Raw genomic sequence first — 17,916 nt, 5'->3', positions numbered from 1 at the left:
GAGTATGTGTGATTTTGTCTTTCACACAGGGAAGTAGTGGGCAAAACCCGGAAGCGCATTGAAGCCCTAATGAAAATATAACCAGTTAAATCCTCCTTCTAAATATTCATTAGGCCATCTGCTGTTATTAATGTCCTTATCATTTGGAAACATTACAGAGTTAAGACGAGAGAGACAATCTGTGGAATTCTAGTCTAACTTGAAAAGAACTTCAGAGAAGAGCAATCATGAGTTGTAATGTTTCCTCCTCCCATTCAGAGCCATGCCCAATTATATCTTCACATCTCCATGGTGAAATTTTTTAATAGTTTCTTCCTGAAATATTACATCAGCAAGAAGGGTTAGCAGTAGCTACAGAAATGAAAACATAATCTAAGAGTGGCTGATCAATGAAATCAGACCATTTCATAAAAGCCATGCACTCATACTTCTGGCCTGTAAATTGCTCTGGGTGCCAAAGGGAATTGGAAGCTTGGCCTATCTTTTTGAGCCAATACTATAATATTAACAACCTGCAACAGACAAGTTTCTGCAACTTCTCAGCAGAAAGCAACCTAAGGATGATTTGGGGGACTTCTCTTTAAGCCCCAGGCTTTTCTGTTCAAGCAAAAACTTGGTTCTCGGGAGGGCAAGAGTTCCATTTCCTGAACAAAGACACATAGTCATCTCCTCACTGAACTATCACAGAACTCACTCTCATCACCTGGCCTCAGGAGATTTTATATTTCCCTTGACAGTTGACTGCTTGACCCTCCTTCAGCCAGTCAATCCCCCACAGGGATGAATATGCAATAAGTATTTACTAAATAGATGTAAAATTAAAATAGAGACTTGAAAGAGAAAATAGTAAAGCTTGCATGTTCCTCTCCCCACTTCTACAAGCACTGAAAGGGTTAATTTCTTTGACTGCAATGATAAAACCCAAGATACAACAGACACAAATAGTAAATTGGCAAGTAGCATCATGTAAGTAGCATCATGTACAATATGTTCTTCTTACAATAACAATCGAATTTACAAACAAATTAGCTGTGGAGTCTGAAGGACATTCTGTAGTTTTCACACTGGGCCTTCATCTCCTGCTGATAGATGACTTTGACTGTAAATTGAAAAGTGGAAGTGGTTCAACATTCTGTGTATTCACAAGTGCCATTTCCAAAATTGAGGCTTCAGAAAGGAGATGCCAGAAAGGGTCGACGGAAACTCAGAGCAATTATGCCTGTTATTAAGATGAGCTAGTGGCAATTACACAGCACACTCATAGGGAATATGTACGTGCGGATTGTTCTTAGGGAGCTGTATGAACAAACTTTTAGAGCACCCATCAGACTTTGGGTCTCTAGCGGAAGTGAGAATTTTCAGGCTCTCCAAAAGTATGCTTTTGGACAGGGATTATGGACCCAGGAGCCATCTTAGAAGAGACACGTGCTTTTTCTCTTAATGAGCCTAAATGAAACCCCTATATTAACAGAAGGGCTTCTCTCACTGTTTCTTTCCTCTAGAATAATCATCCCCAAGATTTTTGGTCTCTGGACCCCTTTGCAGTCCTGAAAACTGTTGACATATTCAAAGATATGCTCCCTGAGCCTTAATTGTGTTGTAGGTCTTTCAGTTGGAACTGGGCTCCAGATGTCTGAATGTTTTATTGGTTGAAGTTTTCTCTAAATGACCTTTGTCTGTTGCAATGATAAGTTTCTTTGATGAAGGGTAAGAACTATACTTCTCTGGGGAATGGGAAAAATATTTAGAATGTTGTTAGGGATTGTGCTGGTTTAGTAAAGTGGCAACTGTAGATTGTTATCCAAGATCTATGACTTCATAAGTCCTGAAGAGTTGACTAGATTTGCAGTACCAGGAATGATTTCCCTCTTATTCAATAGGTCTTAAGTCAATTAGACAGCACTTGGTTACCACTAGGATTATTGTGCCATACCAGTCATTGTGATTCATTGATACCATAGATGGGTAGGACTTTGGGTTGCTTCTCTCTTTGGAAGGTTACATGGCACATTTTGATACCATGAAAGCTAGTCATCAGGGAAGAGGCTTTCAGGTCAGTTCCAGCTTCAGAGGCCTCTGGGCCCTGTGTCTAAAGTGCATGATGTCTTCAGCAATTGAAACTTACCCTTCCATTTCTGGGGGCGCAATTAAGGACAATAGTAATAGCCAGAATGTTTTAGGATTCTCTACAACTCTGACCAACAACTCAAAAGAGGACTTTTCATACCTAGTGTTTTGTTTTGTTCTTTCTTTTAATAGTCTTTGGTCCTTGGAGGGAACATTGCTAGCCTAAATGGGAAATTTTCATTTAAACTGTAAATGTATATTTGTACAATTAGTTACATGTATTATAGGTATTTTTAGGTAGACTGTTAATAGTATGATTCCTCATAACTTTCAGACATCCTTACTGTTTTTTTAACCCTCCTTCCTTGATCTTCTGTATTTATTTCTCTCCTTCTCCCTGAATCAATCCCCTCCCATTTTTCCTACTTCTCCTATTGGATCACTCATACCCTGCTAGTCCCCTCACCATTGCAAAGAGCTTTTCTTTGTATGAGTTTTATCATGTCAGTATTTTCCTCATTTGAAGCTAAGAGCATGGTTGTTGCTTGCTGTTTTTGTTTGCCAAATATTAGTTTTAGGGATTTGTTGCTTTTGCCTTTGCTGTATAATGCATGCTAGCCTCAACTCTCAGTTACTCTAAGTCTCTGAGTGTTGAGAATACAGATGCATGCCATCACACCTGGATTTTAGCATGACTTTTTAAACTAAAGGCATACAAGCTTCAGGCATCCTTTAGAAAACTCAACTGTAAACTCATGACCAAGTATATAATAGCAAATTGCTTTATTAATAATTTTGATCTCAAAGACTTCCTAAAAGAGTTCCAGACAAACTCCTAAGTCCCTAAATAAAACTGGGAATCCCATATTTCATTAATTCTAAGATATAATGGACATAAGTTTGATAGCTTTGGGAGTTGTTCATAACTCTTCAATTAAACATGCATTGATTGTAAGACATGATTACCAGAAAAGTGAAAATATGAAAGGAGTAGCAAATGGACTTCAAAATGGTAGAAACATAGCAACTTTCACTAACATCAGTCAGCATCTGTGAACCAGATTAGTGACAAAAACATATTGATGAAACAGTACTTTTTAGTGTCTACTTGCATGTTATAATTTATATATACTTTTGTGGACTGAAATGATTACAGGCAATAAAGGACCGGTGTTTTCACTCAACAAATATTTGACAAGTGTAATTCTAGATGTATTATAAAATAACTGGGTCTTCATCCTTACCCTTTTGCACTCATAGACCTGGTAGAAGACGTAGACATCCAAACAAGTATTCCTAGTATAACACAAAAACACTAAATATAATTGAGAGTCACATGGATCTGGAAAAACTGCTTAAAGTGCTTGAAGATGGAGCCACAGGTATTCAATAATGCTTGAAGTTTATCATTAAGTTGGAGCAATTTCCCATCCTTTCAATGAAGGGCTGTCCTACATAATGGCTAGAATTGGAGCTTATTGTGTTAATTAAAATAAAAGAACCCCAAAAAGACAGATACTGCATGGTCTCACTCATATAAAAAATGTTGATCTCACACAAGTTGAAAGTAGAATGGAGTTTACCAGAGGCTGAGGAAAACAGTGGGGGAAGGAGGGATGGCAAAAGGCTGATCAATGGGGGGGATTAAGGAACAGTTGAAAAGGAACAAATTATTCTGGTGTGCTAGTTACAATTCAGTAACTATAGGCAACAATTAAGCAACTGTATGTTTCAAAAGGCTAGAAGTCAGGATTTTGAAAGTTTATACCACAGAAAAAGAAAAAGTTCTTGAGGAGATAAATATATTTAATCTGATTTAAACATTATAGAATATACAAATATATCAAAACTTTACATAGTACTTTACTAGTATGAATAATTTTTAGGATTTTTTAAGATTTATTTATTTATTTATTTATTTATTTATTTATTTATTTATTTATTTATTTATTATGTATATAGTGTTCTGCTTACATGCCAGAAATAGACACCAGATTGAATTATAGATGATTGTAAGCCACCATGAGGATGCTGAGAATTGAACTCAGGTCCACTGGGAGAGCAGCCAATGTCCTTAACCTCTGAGTCATCTCTCCAGCCCCCTAGAGTTTTTTATATACCAGTTAAAAGAAACAGTTCTAAAAGACTGCCATTGTTGTATTTCCCACATTGACCAAAATATTAATTTACTTCAATTTAATTTACCTTAATTTTGTAAATACAGGTGATTTCTCCAAAGAGGAAACACCAGAAATTTGTTAGACCAGTGTATCTATAAAGGTATAATCAGTAGCTCCAGTCAAAATGAAAATCTAACAACTAGAGCATCATATTCATTTTGATTATATTCCATTGAGAATAACAGAAACCCTCAATAAAACACAGGTGCAAACAAGATAGCAGGCAGAATAGATGCATTTTTCAGGATTGAGGTGGAAGATTCACAGATTCATCCAGGATCCAAGCTCTTGCAATTACTACTGCCTAAGCACATAACTTCCACTTCTGAGGTGGGTAAGACCAAAGCACTGGGCCATGCCTTAAGCAAAGAGCTGTGACATGTGCAGAGAGCACTCTGGCCAGAGGAAACCTGACCCATAGGCTCCAAACCAAAAGATGATGACATGCAGCCCAGAGCCAATCAAGAAATGCCACAGCAGCTCAGAGCAAAGCCCACCAAAAAGCCACATATATAAACCTCAGCCCTTTGTTTAATAAATGAGATTGCTTGCAACCTCCCATAGTCTGTGTCATTGACTCTGCATCTACCCACCCCCTGCCCCTGGGATCAGAGACAGCAAGAACCCAGCTGCAGAGCTAGCAACACATTTCTAAGCCATGTCATGGTCCAAATTGTCTGGCAAAACTTTCACCATTCATGTATCCCAAAGACAGCTAAGATCATAGAAAGCTTCTTCCAGGTCAGTTAGCTCTCTGTTGAGCAATCTTTATTACATACACTTGTAGCTCTGGATGATTCCACACTTCTTCTTACATCATACTACCTGGAACTTTATCATATGGACACAACTAACTGCAAAGAGTGTTTTGTTCTAAATAGTAAAGTGTATTATATAATAATGGAGGTTGGCCATTAAGGAGGAAAAATTGAATCAATTATGGGGTAGGCCTACAACTGGAGGTTTCTGACACAGGAATATCAATAGGCACCCATTTGAGATTTCATACTGATCTAATCTGGGCATCTTCAAATTAAAAAAGGGAGAAAGTCTACCTAAATAAATTTTGGTTTTCCCATATTGCTAAAAAGATGGCACTTAAAAGAATAATGTCCCTAAATGAACTTGCTTATAAAGGTGTAAATTATTAGGGCTCAGGCGAATGGGCGTGGGGGCAGGGCGTGGAGACTGCAGGGTCTGCCAGGGGTCTTGGAGAAGGGGATCCTTCCCGGTGGGGCTAGCAGGGAACCTGCCCAGTGGCCAGAACCTGGGGCCGAGTTGGGCAGGTCTTCCCTGGAGTGGCTGGTGCCCAGGGATGGGGTCTGGGGCAAGGAAGGGTACTCACGAGTGTTCCAAAAGGGACGTCCGGAGCAAGATGGGAGCTGGGGGCCGGCCTCTAAGTCTCAGGAAGAGGCTTGGGGCTCAGGTGGATGGGCGTGGGGGCAGGGCGTAGAGACTGCAGGGTCTGCCAGGGGTCTTGGAGAAGGGGATCCTTCCCGGTGCGGCTAGCAGGGAACCTGCCCGGTGGCCAGAACCTGGGGCCAAGTTGGGCAGGTCTTCCCTGGAGTGGCTGGTGCCCAGGGATGGGGTCTGGGGCAAGGAAGGGTACTCACCAGTATTCCAAAAGGGAAGTCCGGAGCAAGATGGGAGCTGGGGGCCGGCCTCTGAGTCTCAGGAAGAGGCTTGGGGCTCAGGCGGATGGGCGTGGGGGCAGGGCGTGGAGACTGCAGGGTCTGCCAGGGGTCTTGGAGAAGGGGATCCTTCCCGGTGGGGCTAGCAGGGAACCTGCCCGGTGGCCAGAACCTGGGGCCGAGTTGGGCAGGTCTTCCCTGGAGTGGCTGGTGCCCAGGGATGGGGTCTGGGGCAAGGAAGGGTACTCACGAGTGTTCCAAAAGGGACGTCCGGAGCAAGATGGGAGCTGGGGGCCCGGTGTAAATTATTAGAAGATGAAATATGCCAAGACTACTTGGGAGATCTTGTTCCTTTTATGTAGGGTCTAGGGAACACTTTGTTTTGCTTTCTTTCCCACACTTCAAAATTAACTTAAGAACATTGAGGTATAATACAGTTTAGTCTATGTGCTCTGTAGTAGACTAATTCTAAAGATCAGCCTAATTGTAAGTTAGGATTAGATTGACACTACCTATTCATTTTTAATGAATGCTGCAACTTAACCTTCCATTTTCTCAGGGGCTCTCATTGGACAGCCGTGGAGACAGACTATGTAGATGCTTTTGAGCAAAAGTTAAAAGGTTCTTCAAAGTGTCCAGCTATTATGAGGAGCTAAAGGGTGTGGATCTGAGATAACGTGAAATAGTTTACTTGTTGACAAGGCCATGGAATCTTGATAAATTTCACCTTCTAATAACTGCTACTCTTTAAAAGCACAATCAATAGGGGCACTCTCAAAGGTGTCATAATGATTTCCAAGTGAAAAAGAAAAAAAATACTTTCTCCAGGCAGCATTTCCCTTCTTTTATAAATTTGAAGATGCTTAGACAGTATCGGTGTCAAAAAATGAGAATGCCATTTGAAAACTGACAAAAAGTGATTCTAACAATCTGGGGTTGTCAGCTTTTAGAAGTATGGGGACATCTAACATGGTGCTGGCAGAACACCTGGTACAGAGCATTCAGTCCCATCACTCCATTGTTCCCAGGACTGGCATACCTCAAAGGAGATAATCATACACTTCCTGAAAAGTCCTCCTGAAGAAGCCTCAGAGTTCAAAGTCAAGCAGTCACTTGTTAAATGAGCCATAAAGCTCTGAGTAGACTAAAGGAGGGATATCAGAAGTTATGTCTAGGATACGAGGCAGGACCTTCTGCAAAATAGCTAGTTGTCTCTAACCCAGTGTTACTTTGGGGAAAGAACTTGTTAGCCGATTGGTGGTGATTACAGAATACTGTAATAATCACATTTTATCTTTGAGGCACTTCTACCATAGTTAATTTCTCAAAGTGACTGCAGTGGGAAAGTAATAATTGATTGCTCTGTGCCACTAGCAACCCCTTGTACTTACAGAAAAATAAAGCAAATGATGTCAGTAAGAGACTATAACCTCAATGAGGGGGGTAATCCACTCTCTTCATTAGAACTGGTTTCTTAATATGTGGCATAGTGTGGAAGGTGGAACTAATAGACTTTTAATTGACAGAGAAAGGAAATCAATTTAACATGTTCTGTGCTTGATACTGGGCCAAGAGTCCTGTTATAAATAACAAGTAATAAACCAAACTATTAGCCAGGGAATTGACTGACAAATGTATGTGAGATAATATATCCCAATATAAGCTAAAGATTTCTTGGAGGTTTTATTATTTAGAAAGATCCCTGAGTAATAGAGCAAACAAGCAAGTGTCTAGTGACAGAGAGTCACTGGAAATATTTAAAGAGTATGACCATGTTCTTAAACTTAAGAGTTCATAGGATGTCCAGGGAAGAGAGTATTGCAATAGTTGGATAGAGACAAGAAGATTCACAGGCAGGGGTGGGTTTCTGTAACCGGTACACAACTTGTCCTCAGATCTAGATTAGCTATTCTTTTCAGACCTCTTTCTATGTATTAGACACTCTGGTGATAAAAAAATGTTTGTTTTAATTGAATTCTTACAATTTTTGGAAGGTATTATTTGACTTAATTTTTATGTGAGAAGACTGAAATGTTTAAATGTTAGTTGATTCTCTGAAGTCACAGCAATAGCAAATCCTAGCATTTAAAATTTTGATCCAGGAGCAGAGACTGAGCTCCTAATCACTTCACTCTACTACATTTCTTCCAAGGAGAAAGTACATGACTTTTGCCAAATTCTCATACCTTTTTCTGAATCTGAATGAGAAGCAATATTCCAGACTCCAAGTGCCAGGAGATAGGGTCTCCTTATGGTTGGATGGAAGAACAAATAAATGAATGAATGGAATGATGAATGTGTAGTCTCTGGATTGATTATCCTGTTGCTAGACTTCTTTACCCCCCATCTGTCCCTCAAACTTCACCCTAAATAACGTTTCTGAAATAGTAAACTGGCCTTGCCAGCTATCCACTTTAAAGATCATCATTGTCTCTTCGCCATCTACAACTTAAGGCTAAAAGTCTTAGAATACATATCCTTCTAAAGCTTAGTCCAATAGTTCACAACAAAGGATGATTTCGTTCTTTAGGGAACATACATTTTTGCTGTTATTAATGGCAGTAAAGATGCTATTGACATCTGTTGAACAATGATGCTAAATATCCTACCAATGCCTGGTGCTGACACCAACTAAAAAATGTCTCTCATTAGAAACCTGGACCTATCCCTTTGCAAACATATAGAGTGCCATTTACCAATAATAGCTGCCCTGTATTATAGCTGAGAAACCCCAGTCCATAGTCCCCACACTCCCTATGATATCATGCTTCTTTATTTTATTCGTCTTCCCTCTGCTGAGATCATTCTTCATCCTTGGTACCTTTGTTCCTTCTTTCAAGTTAATTCTAATTTTCACTTCTAAGAATCTTGCTTGAACTCCCACTTCTGTGGACCCATATCATTCCCAGCATGCATTTATAATGGCATTTACCTGTGCTATACTGAATGACATATTTCTATATCCGCCTTCCATCTCTTAACTATGAGCTGAAGAAGGGCAGAAACATAGGAAATTGGGAATAAAAATCATTGTTCTCAGATAATTATTTTCTGAAGTATATAAAGTGCTAATCCATACTAACTACCTGATACCTATGAAGGACTCAATAAATAGTACGTCTATTAATGACCCAGATTAGTGCTTCTCCAGTTTTGTAAGTGCTATAGATCAAGACCGATTCAAAGAAATTGGTAGCACATATTCATATTTAAGAAATAGGTCAATTTAAGGAAAAATATTAAGCCAACTGTAGTATAGTTGGCACAAGGGTGAATCAAAATTCATGAAAAACCTTATACAGAACACTGAAGTTTGAGAAAGTATTGAAAGGGAACTACATTGACTGGACTGGGTTTCCCTAGCTTTAAACATCCATGCCCATGCAATCATTATTAATACCACCTAGCACCCCCTACCATGTTCCAGGCACTAGGTTGAACACCACGGGTCACCACATATCATTTAAACTATATGATAAGTAAAAATTAAATATTTCATGTATATGCACACGCACACACACACATGATCACTAACCTATTTTCCTTGCTACAGATGAGAAAATCAGAGCTGTGTAAATACAACCTAGTTTTTCTACTATTACACAGAACTAAGGAAGGGAACCCTGAGTCAAACTGTTAGAGGGAAGCCAAGTATATATAGCTGACAGTCTATGTCCCCTCCACTGTTCAGTGAGTCCTGTAACTGAGGGCATTTTGAGCTTCGTATAATCAAAATGCTCATGTTTAGAATTTGCTTTTACACACAGGTTTTTCTCTATAGGATCCTGCTGTCTTCTACACTGATACTGAGGTCAAAATTAGCTAGAACTTTAAGCCAACCATGGGACTGGTTGACCTGAGAGTCAACTCCCTTCAAGGCAAGTTTTCAATTAGCAGAGGAAGACAGTGCTGTCAAGTGCAGACATCCCAGCCAAGGGCTCCTTTCTGCTCAGGGTTATTTCTCAGGGAAGGTTGTTGAGGGATGGGTACATTCCACCAGCTGGAGGCTATGCCATGACCTTTAATGCTAGTTTAGCTTAAACACATTTTGACATTTGGAAAAAATTAGTATATTTTTACAAGGTGGGGCAAGCACCGCACATTAGACCTAATGGTTTGCCTGTAGGCCGGGTCAGTAAGCAGAGTCGACAAGGCCTTTGCTGCTGCTCTTGGGTCTCTTTTGACTCCCACTCCAAGAGAAAATACTTTTTTCTACCACCACATGCAACCCCCCACTTTAAAAAAGAAACAGTTGTACAAATGACAGCAGCTTCTGGAAGTTAGCCTTAGATCCATCTCAGTAGCATAGAGTTCTAGGATCTCTCCACAAGTAATAGATGCTCATTCTAGCAGCCAGAACAGCTCAAAAACATCACTACATATATTCAGTTGGGGTGGAAATGCTGTGCTTCTACTGTGTGAGTATGAAGCTCTAGTTCCTTGAAAAATTTACCTGGAAATGGACGTATTTACCATAAGAATGACATAAAAGGAGCTGACAACCTAAAAGCAGCAAAAAGGGCCGTCCTCTAAAACGACGGCCCCTTGACTACTAAGTAGGCACACATCTTTCATCTGAGCAGATCTCATAGACAAGCTGCCCTGCTGAATCAAATGGGAATTAAAGGGATTCTGTGTAGTTGGCATAGAAAGTGTCTCAAAAGCACAAAGGCCACTTTAGTCACAGAAAACTGCCAGAGGGTAGCTCATTTGATGGGAAAGAAAACAAACAGACACAACGTCTGGTGTATTTTTGAAGCAATATTAAATCTAATAAACATGACACCAATAGTATCGGCTTAAATCGGGTTGAGAGAGTTGGAGAATTTCACAGCTTGTTTTCTCACCACCAGCCTTTATCTCAGAGGCAGCCTTGATAGCTGAGAACAGAGTCTAAAATATGTTCCTTCCCTAGCTTCTGCCAGGTGTGTGCCATTCCCCGGCCTCTGCCCTGGCTTTGGCTCCCAGAGTGGGGATAATTAGAACGTCATTTCAGCCAGCTTTGTTTTTTCTGGGTCACTGACTTCAGACTCGATCAAAATAGGAGTGTTGTACTGAAATAAATTCAATTCCTCTTCCTCAGCCGGCCCTGACTTATTTCCTAAGGGACCGTGTTCCATAGGACTAGAGCACACAGACAGCTTCTGTACAAGTTTGCTACTGTATATAGAGGTCCAAGGTGGGGACACGGGGTGAAGGAAGAGTCACCCCTCCATAGTAGCAGCAGCAGCAATGGCAGTGGCAGCAGGAGCTCACTGTCTCTCTGTGGCAGCACACTGGCATGCAAAGGCCTCAGACAGACATGCTGAGGAACACATCGACACAAACTGTTCTGGGAGCTGTTGATGCTGGTGTTTAATGTTTATCCAATGGCCTCAGTCCGAAAGGCTTTGTAGAACATGCATAATACAAGCTGAGCTTTATACCCCATTAGCACTCCAATTCCTAGCTGCCCAGAGGCATATGGTACTGACCAGAGAAGGCCGGCATTTGTAGAGGTGGAAGTAGCGGGCACACAGAGATGTGGGGACACAGTGAGGTTGCAAGACATTTAGGAGACGCTCAGACATGGGACAGAGGGCCTCCTGTGGTACAATAAGGGGAAGCCAAAGGCAACCTTCGTTTTCCTCACAGCACCAGTTGCCCATCCTTACAGTGCACAAGTGGAAATAAAGTTCTCATTGCAGACATCAAATTGGGCCTTTTCCCACTTCACTGATCACTGTCCATAAGGTCTCTTTCAGCTGAGGAAGTAGTGGGTCTCAAACTGCAGTGACAGCCCATATCTACTTTACAAACTTCCAGATTCCATGAGAAAGATACAGGCATCCATTGGCTTTCACTCAAAGCTAAAAAGAATAGTTACATTACTTTCACTATTTTAGTCCTGAATAGGACATTTTTTTTCTGCCTTTGGATAGTAATGACTGGTGATATAAGAGGTGCAACATGGAGCACAGTTCTCTGAGAAGTGTCTAGGGATGAACAGTCACTATTGGGAAGTGTCAGGGCAGGCAGTGAGGCAACTCACGTCTAGAAGGTAACTACAGTGAAATCATGTTGAGTTTGTGTATCCCCAGCATCTAGCACAGCACTTGGACAGGGCACACTAGACACACGCGCACGTGAGTGCACGTGCATTGTTTTGTTTTGTTTTGTTTTGTTTTGTTTTGTTTTTTCCATCTCTCTGTATTCTCAATACCTTCCATTGCCTTCCTAGTTTATATATCATAATTCCTTACCTGGCCCACCCCAGAAGCCTCCTAACTGGCTACCTGATCTCACCTCTGCCTCCCACATTGTCTAAACAGCAGCCAATACAAACCCAAATATGACTACTTAAAGCCCTTCAGTGGCTACCCCCAGCCACAAGAACAAAACTGACTGTGTGCTTCCTTTCACTACCTGATAATATTTGTTTGGCAGAGATGCCATAACAAAATAGCAAAGATTAGGTGTCTTCAATAAAAAAATTATTTTCTCAAATCTTTGGCCTCTGGAAACCTAAGACACAGATGTTGGTTTCTCCTGAGACCTCTCATTTTTACATTCAGATGGCCATCTTCTTGCTATATCCACATATAGACCTCTAAGTGTGTGCAGTCCTAACATCTCCATTATAATCACACTTACAGTTTGGATTAAGGATCCACCCTTACAATCTTAACTACCATAATTTATTCTTTTTTTTGGGGGGGGGAGTTTTGAGACAGGGTTTTTCTGTGTAGCTTTGTACCTTTCCTGGAACTCAATCTGTAGCCCAGGCTGGCCTTGAAATCACAGAGATCCACCTGCCTCTGCCTCACGAGTGGTGGGATTAAAGGCATGCGCCACCACCACCCGGCTCCATAATTTTTTCTTTAAATGCCTGAGCTCCAAACACAGTCACATTGAAGGTTAGGACCACAAGATATAAATTTGAAAAGGACAAGATTTACTCTGTAATATCTAGTCACTATCTACCTCCACACACTGGAACTATATTAACTTTACTGAAATGTTTATTGTACCCAAGATGAGTCATGCCATCTCTGATGTTTAGGCTTTTACCCAGCCATTTGCTCTACCCAAATTGTCCTCGGACTCATACCACTCTTCTCTTACTGTTCACTTCACCCTTGGCTTACATACCATCTTGTCTGTTAATATCCTGACTCCACATCTACGTGAAATTCTTTCATGCCCTTTCTATTGCTTCCTCCTCACAACATGGAGAGCAATTGCTAAGAGTTCTTTCAAGGGATCTACTACACCAAAAATTTGCTTGAGGGCATAGGTTTATGTCATGGAAAAATCTGTTTTAATCCTTAAAGTTTAGCACAAGACTTAGTCCAGAGAATGTTCTCAGCAAACATTCAGGGAAATCACAAACCAACCTGCTTCTTTGCCAAGGTGGAAGACCAAAGAAGTAAATGAGACCCAACTAAGTGAGAAGTATGTTCCCACCTAGGACTCCAAATCAAAAGCTATAGGACTATACCTGCATAATATACAAGATGGATATTAGCTCTATGCTAATGGCAGGCCCTGTCCAAAAAAGCTGTTGATTGAGTAAAATCTGGTTTCCACATCATTTTATTGCCCCAAAAATCTTTAGTATTTTGCTTTTCTAAGCATATACAAGAAAATAAAAGGTGTGTGTGTGTGTGTGTGTGTGTGTGTGTGTGTGTGTGTGTGTGTGTGTGTGTGTTGATCCAGAAGTCCTACAGCAAAAGCCTTCAGAATCATCTAGCAGATCTGTAAAAAGACAGATGGTTGGGTTCCCATCCTCAGGGATTATGATACAATGAGTCTAGGACGGAGCCTCAAAATTTGCATTTCTAATCATTTCCCAAGTGATGCTATGGTTGTTGGTCCAGAGACCACACTGTGAAAACCACTTATCTAGAAGATACTTCTGGGATTATGGAAAACAATTTATATTGTGTTGAAAATAGCATAGATGATAAATATGCTTAGCAGGCTGTGTGATTATCTATCCATTCCTCATTACCAGACAGCATCAATGTTGCTGAAATCAGTAATAGTACAGAAACAATAAGCTATTTATTACTTTTAAGGTAAAATTGTCTCTAGAAAGATGTGGTAACTTAGTGATGTGTGTTCTGTTCTTTTTGTAGGTGCGATTAGAGTGGCCAACAGACCTTACAGTCAATCCCATGGACAACTCATTGTATGTCCTGGATAACAACATCGTGCTGCAAATTTCTGAGAACAGGCGTGTGCGGATCATTGCAGGGCGTCCCATTCACTGCCAGGTGCCCGGCATCGATCATTTCTTGGTCAGCAAAGCAGCAATTCACTCCACTCTGGAGTCAGCTAGGGCCATCAGTGTCTCCCACAGCGGGCTACTCTTCATCGCTGAAACAGACGAAAGGAAAGTGAACCGCATTCAGCAAGTGACCACCAATGGGGAGATCTCCATCATAGCCGGTGCCCCCACTGACTGCGACTGCAAAATTGATCCCAACTGTGACTGTTTTTCAGGTATGACCTTTTTAGCAATTCACCAGCTCCCCCTCTCTGTTTTCAAAAGCAAAACCTGAATCAGAAAAGCCTAAAGGAAAACAAAAGGAATTTGTATAAACAATTGTGTAAGCTAGTGGAGAAAGCAATGTATTGGGAGTTAGCTCTGACAGCTGACTGAGTGACCCAGAAAAGCCACAAAACCTTTGCACCATTCATCTGCCTTACTTGTTACATAGAGATGAGTATATTTCTCCATCATGTCACCTTGCTGTTCTTGGGATAAACAGATGTAATAACTTTTCAGATTCTCAAAAAGTTAACATCATAAAAATTTGTGCTTTAGAGAAAGGAAAATAAGTTTAAAAACATGTTTACTGGTTTTATTAAGGAAAAAAAATACCCTAAGTGACTGCTTTCCAGATTAAAAGCATGCTCTATTAAACATTTGAAAGGACCCCAAGTAGACTGCTTTGAGAATGCACAGGCAAAATTAAATTCCACACTGGCAAATTCTTATGGCATCAGTCTCCTGCATTGCTTGATTTTAAAAGCTCTGAAATTCCATAAACAACAGTGCCCTTTTAGCTGAAATGGGAGAGGAAAAGAAGAGCCTTTTCCACAAACACACAATAGTTATTCTGGATATCAGACAGAATTCTAAATGTCAACCATTCTGTTCATGTCTGAGAAATGGAAATCCTTCCATGCTACATGCAAACCTATTAAGCTACTCATCCAGGACTGAATAGCCCTCATAAGTTTTGTGTTTCGTTGAGCCAGGGGAATCCAGAATTAGCAAGTTGCTCAATATGACTTTGTTCAGTATTTCCGGTTTTTTCCTGGACAGTGAGATTTATAGGTGTTTTAGTAGTTCACGTCTTTCATTCAAGGTAGATCGAATGTTTATCCCAGTTAGCAGCTTTGATATTTGGAGTCATTGTTACACTTACAGACTTGGTATATTTTGACAGTAGAACAATGGAAATGAATAGAAGAAATGACCTCTAAACACAGTAGGACTGGAGGAGTCAAAAACAGATCCTGCAAGCAGCAGTCGGAATGAGACTTAGGGCCTGGCAGGCAAATTTTGTGTGGCTATTGTTATTTGCTGTTCTTGTATCTTGCAATACAATAGATTCTGAACAGCAGGATTTATGAATTCACAAAACTGGTGTAACTGAGATAATTATATCTTACTGTTCATCTTTAGTGTTACTGACTCAAGAATTACAATCTTTTGTGTAATGGGTTTCAAAATTGTCAGGGAGTATGCAAAGAATGATGGTTCCCTGGTTGTTTTGTTTTGTTTTAATGATTTTTGATGTGTGTTGCTTTAAATCTAAGGTATGCACACTCAAATTCTTTTGGGGCCAATTATTAAAATTGGGTATTCTCCCACAGGTGATGGTGGCTATGCCAAAGATGCAAAGATGAAGGCCCCTTCCTCATTAGCAGTGTCACCTGATGGCACCCTCTATGTAGCAGACCTTGGCAACGTTCGAATTCGTACCATCAGCAGGAACCAAGCCCACCTGAATGATATGAACCTTTATGAGATTGCCTCACCTGCTGACCAAGAACTCTACCAGTTCACTGTCAATGGAACCCACCTACATACCATGAACTTGATAACAAGGGACTATGTCTATAACTTCACCTACAATGCTGAAGGTGATTTGGGCGCAATCACAAGCAGCAATGGCAATTCAGTGCATATTCGCCGAGATGCAGGTGGGATGCCCCTGTGGCTTGTGGTGCCTGGCGGGCAAGTCTACTGGCTGACCATAAGCAGCAATGGAGTCCTGAAAAGAGTGTCGGCCCAAGGCTACAATTTGGCCTTGATGACCTACCCAGGAAACACAGGACTTCTAGCAACAAAAAGTAATGAAAACGGATGGACAACGGTTTATGAGTAAGTTTCTGATTTCCAACTCAGCCTTTGTTAGGTTTTTAGTTGAAACAGAATTACAGTAAGAACATAGTTTAGTAATGGATGGCTGTTGCATGCTATTTTCTCCTAACAATCCCAGTTAAAAAAAAATAAAAAGTAAGTAGTCAAGAAGAAAATTTAACCCAACTCCTAGGGTGGGACCCATTCTGCCTAAGCAGTTTGTAGAGCATAATGATTAGAGTATAGTGTAACACTGCAGGAAACAGAAAAGAGATATAAGTCCACACACACACACACACACACACACACACACACACACACACACACACACACACACAAATGTACAGCATCCCTGGGAAGACAAGGTAAAATTGCATCTAAATAACAAAACTAAAGGATGCTGCTAAAGCAGTAAAGAAGTGGTGTGATTTAACAAGTATTTACTGATCTCTGTTGGGTTTAATGGATGAATAAACAAGTCTGTGCCCAGCTCAACTCAGTATTCGTTGCTGTGAGAGATAAGGGTGAAGTTAGAATGGAAGAAGTGGACCTTGAAAGGCAAATGTAAAATTCCACGGAGCACATGCTGACTAGCAGCTCTGAGGCCCTGACTGCTTCTGTGAAATGTGGAGCCAAGGGCTTCAGTGCAACCTCAGGCTTCCTTGGTGTCCTTGCACAAGTGGAACCTAGCATGCAGTGGCAGTTACAGACTAGTTAATTCTGTTATAACTTCATTTCCCTGGGAACCAGCACAAAGTATGGCTGACAGCAAGCTACTCGGGAGTGCCATGGCATGGAAATAAAGACCATTGCCCTTACCTTGTTTCCAAGTCAATCCACTCAGCACACCAGACTGTCAGCCCTCAGGAAGCACTTTCTCCACAAAGGAAACTGCTTCCTTTCTAACAGTATACTGAGTGAGGAAAATCCCTAGAGTCAGAACTCAGAACCTGGGATGACAGTCAAGTTGAAGGCTTTAAGCCATGAAAAAGTGGAGATACTAAGTGTGATGAGTTTCAGCTGTGACTATTCTTGTGCAGCTGTAGAAAACATGAAGAGAATATGTCCAGGCCCACAAAAGCCTAAGGAAAGGACAAAGCAACTGTCCTTCAAATTTTGGAGCGTTTCCCAAAGAAATGCCATTTATACAAAAGACCTGCACAGCTATGCCGATTTCACTTGGAGAAATGGATTCAGTAGTCTCTAGTGCAGGCCTTCCTCTCTCTTGTTTTTTGGTTTTTTTTTTTTTTTTTTGAAGTTCTCTTGCACTTTAATAAGAGTAACAAAAGGTACTGTTCTCTAAGGATCTACTTAGTACTAGGTAATTATTATACGTTATTTTATTTGACTCTCTTTGTAACAATGTGACATAGGTGATCCTTCCACTCCCACTTTATAGATAAGTAACTAAGCCACAAATATAGTTAAGTGGTCCTGATTCACCCAGCCGTCCAGAACTCAAATACTAATAGCCTATGTCAAGAAGCCATAGTTTCAAATAGTCTTCCTTTAGGAAAATTCATTCCTAATGAGAAACTTTCAATGTCTTTGAAAGTAAGGCTCACTCCATATCACAATGCTGTTAAAATTAGGCAAGGAAATCTTGAAACTTGCCTGCTGAATTCAGTCCTCCCAAAATAAATAGTTGACAAGTTAGCTAGGTTTCAAAACAACCAGG

General features: G+C 40.6%; 1 protein-coding gene across 5 annotated transcripts in view; it reads left to right on the top strand.

Annotated features, from left to right (window-relative positions):
• The window catches only part of Tenm1 (teneurin transmembrane protein 1), an 820,708-nt gene that overhangs the window by 762,028 nt on the left and 40,764 nt on the right, over nucleotides 1–17,916 (top strand). For all 5 annotated transcript variants that reach the window (XM_052738708.1, XM_052738728.1, XM_052738717.1 and 2 more), the window contains 2 exons: nucleotides 13,999–14,365; nucleotides 15,749–16,259. In XM_052738708.1, the coding sequence (XP_052594668.1) occupies nucleotides 13,999–14,365; nucleotides 15,749–16,259 (878 nt within the window). The remainder of the gene's footprint in view (nucleotides 1–13,998; nucleotides 14,366–15,748; nucleotides 16,260–17,916) is intronic.

Source organism: Peromyscus californicus, unplaced genomic scaffold, assembly GCF_007827085.1.
Source record: "Peromyscus californicus insignis strain IS unplaced genomic scaffold, ASM782708v3 Scaffold_10__1_contigs__length_136768540, whole genome shotgun sequence".
Classification (NCBI taxonomy): domain Eukaryota; kingdom Metazoa; phylum Chordata; class Mammalia; order Rodentia; family Cricetidae; genus Peromyscus; species Peromyscus californicus.
Note: the sequence above shows the minus strand (reverse complement) of the source record. Positions and strands in the feature narration are given on the sequence as shown.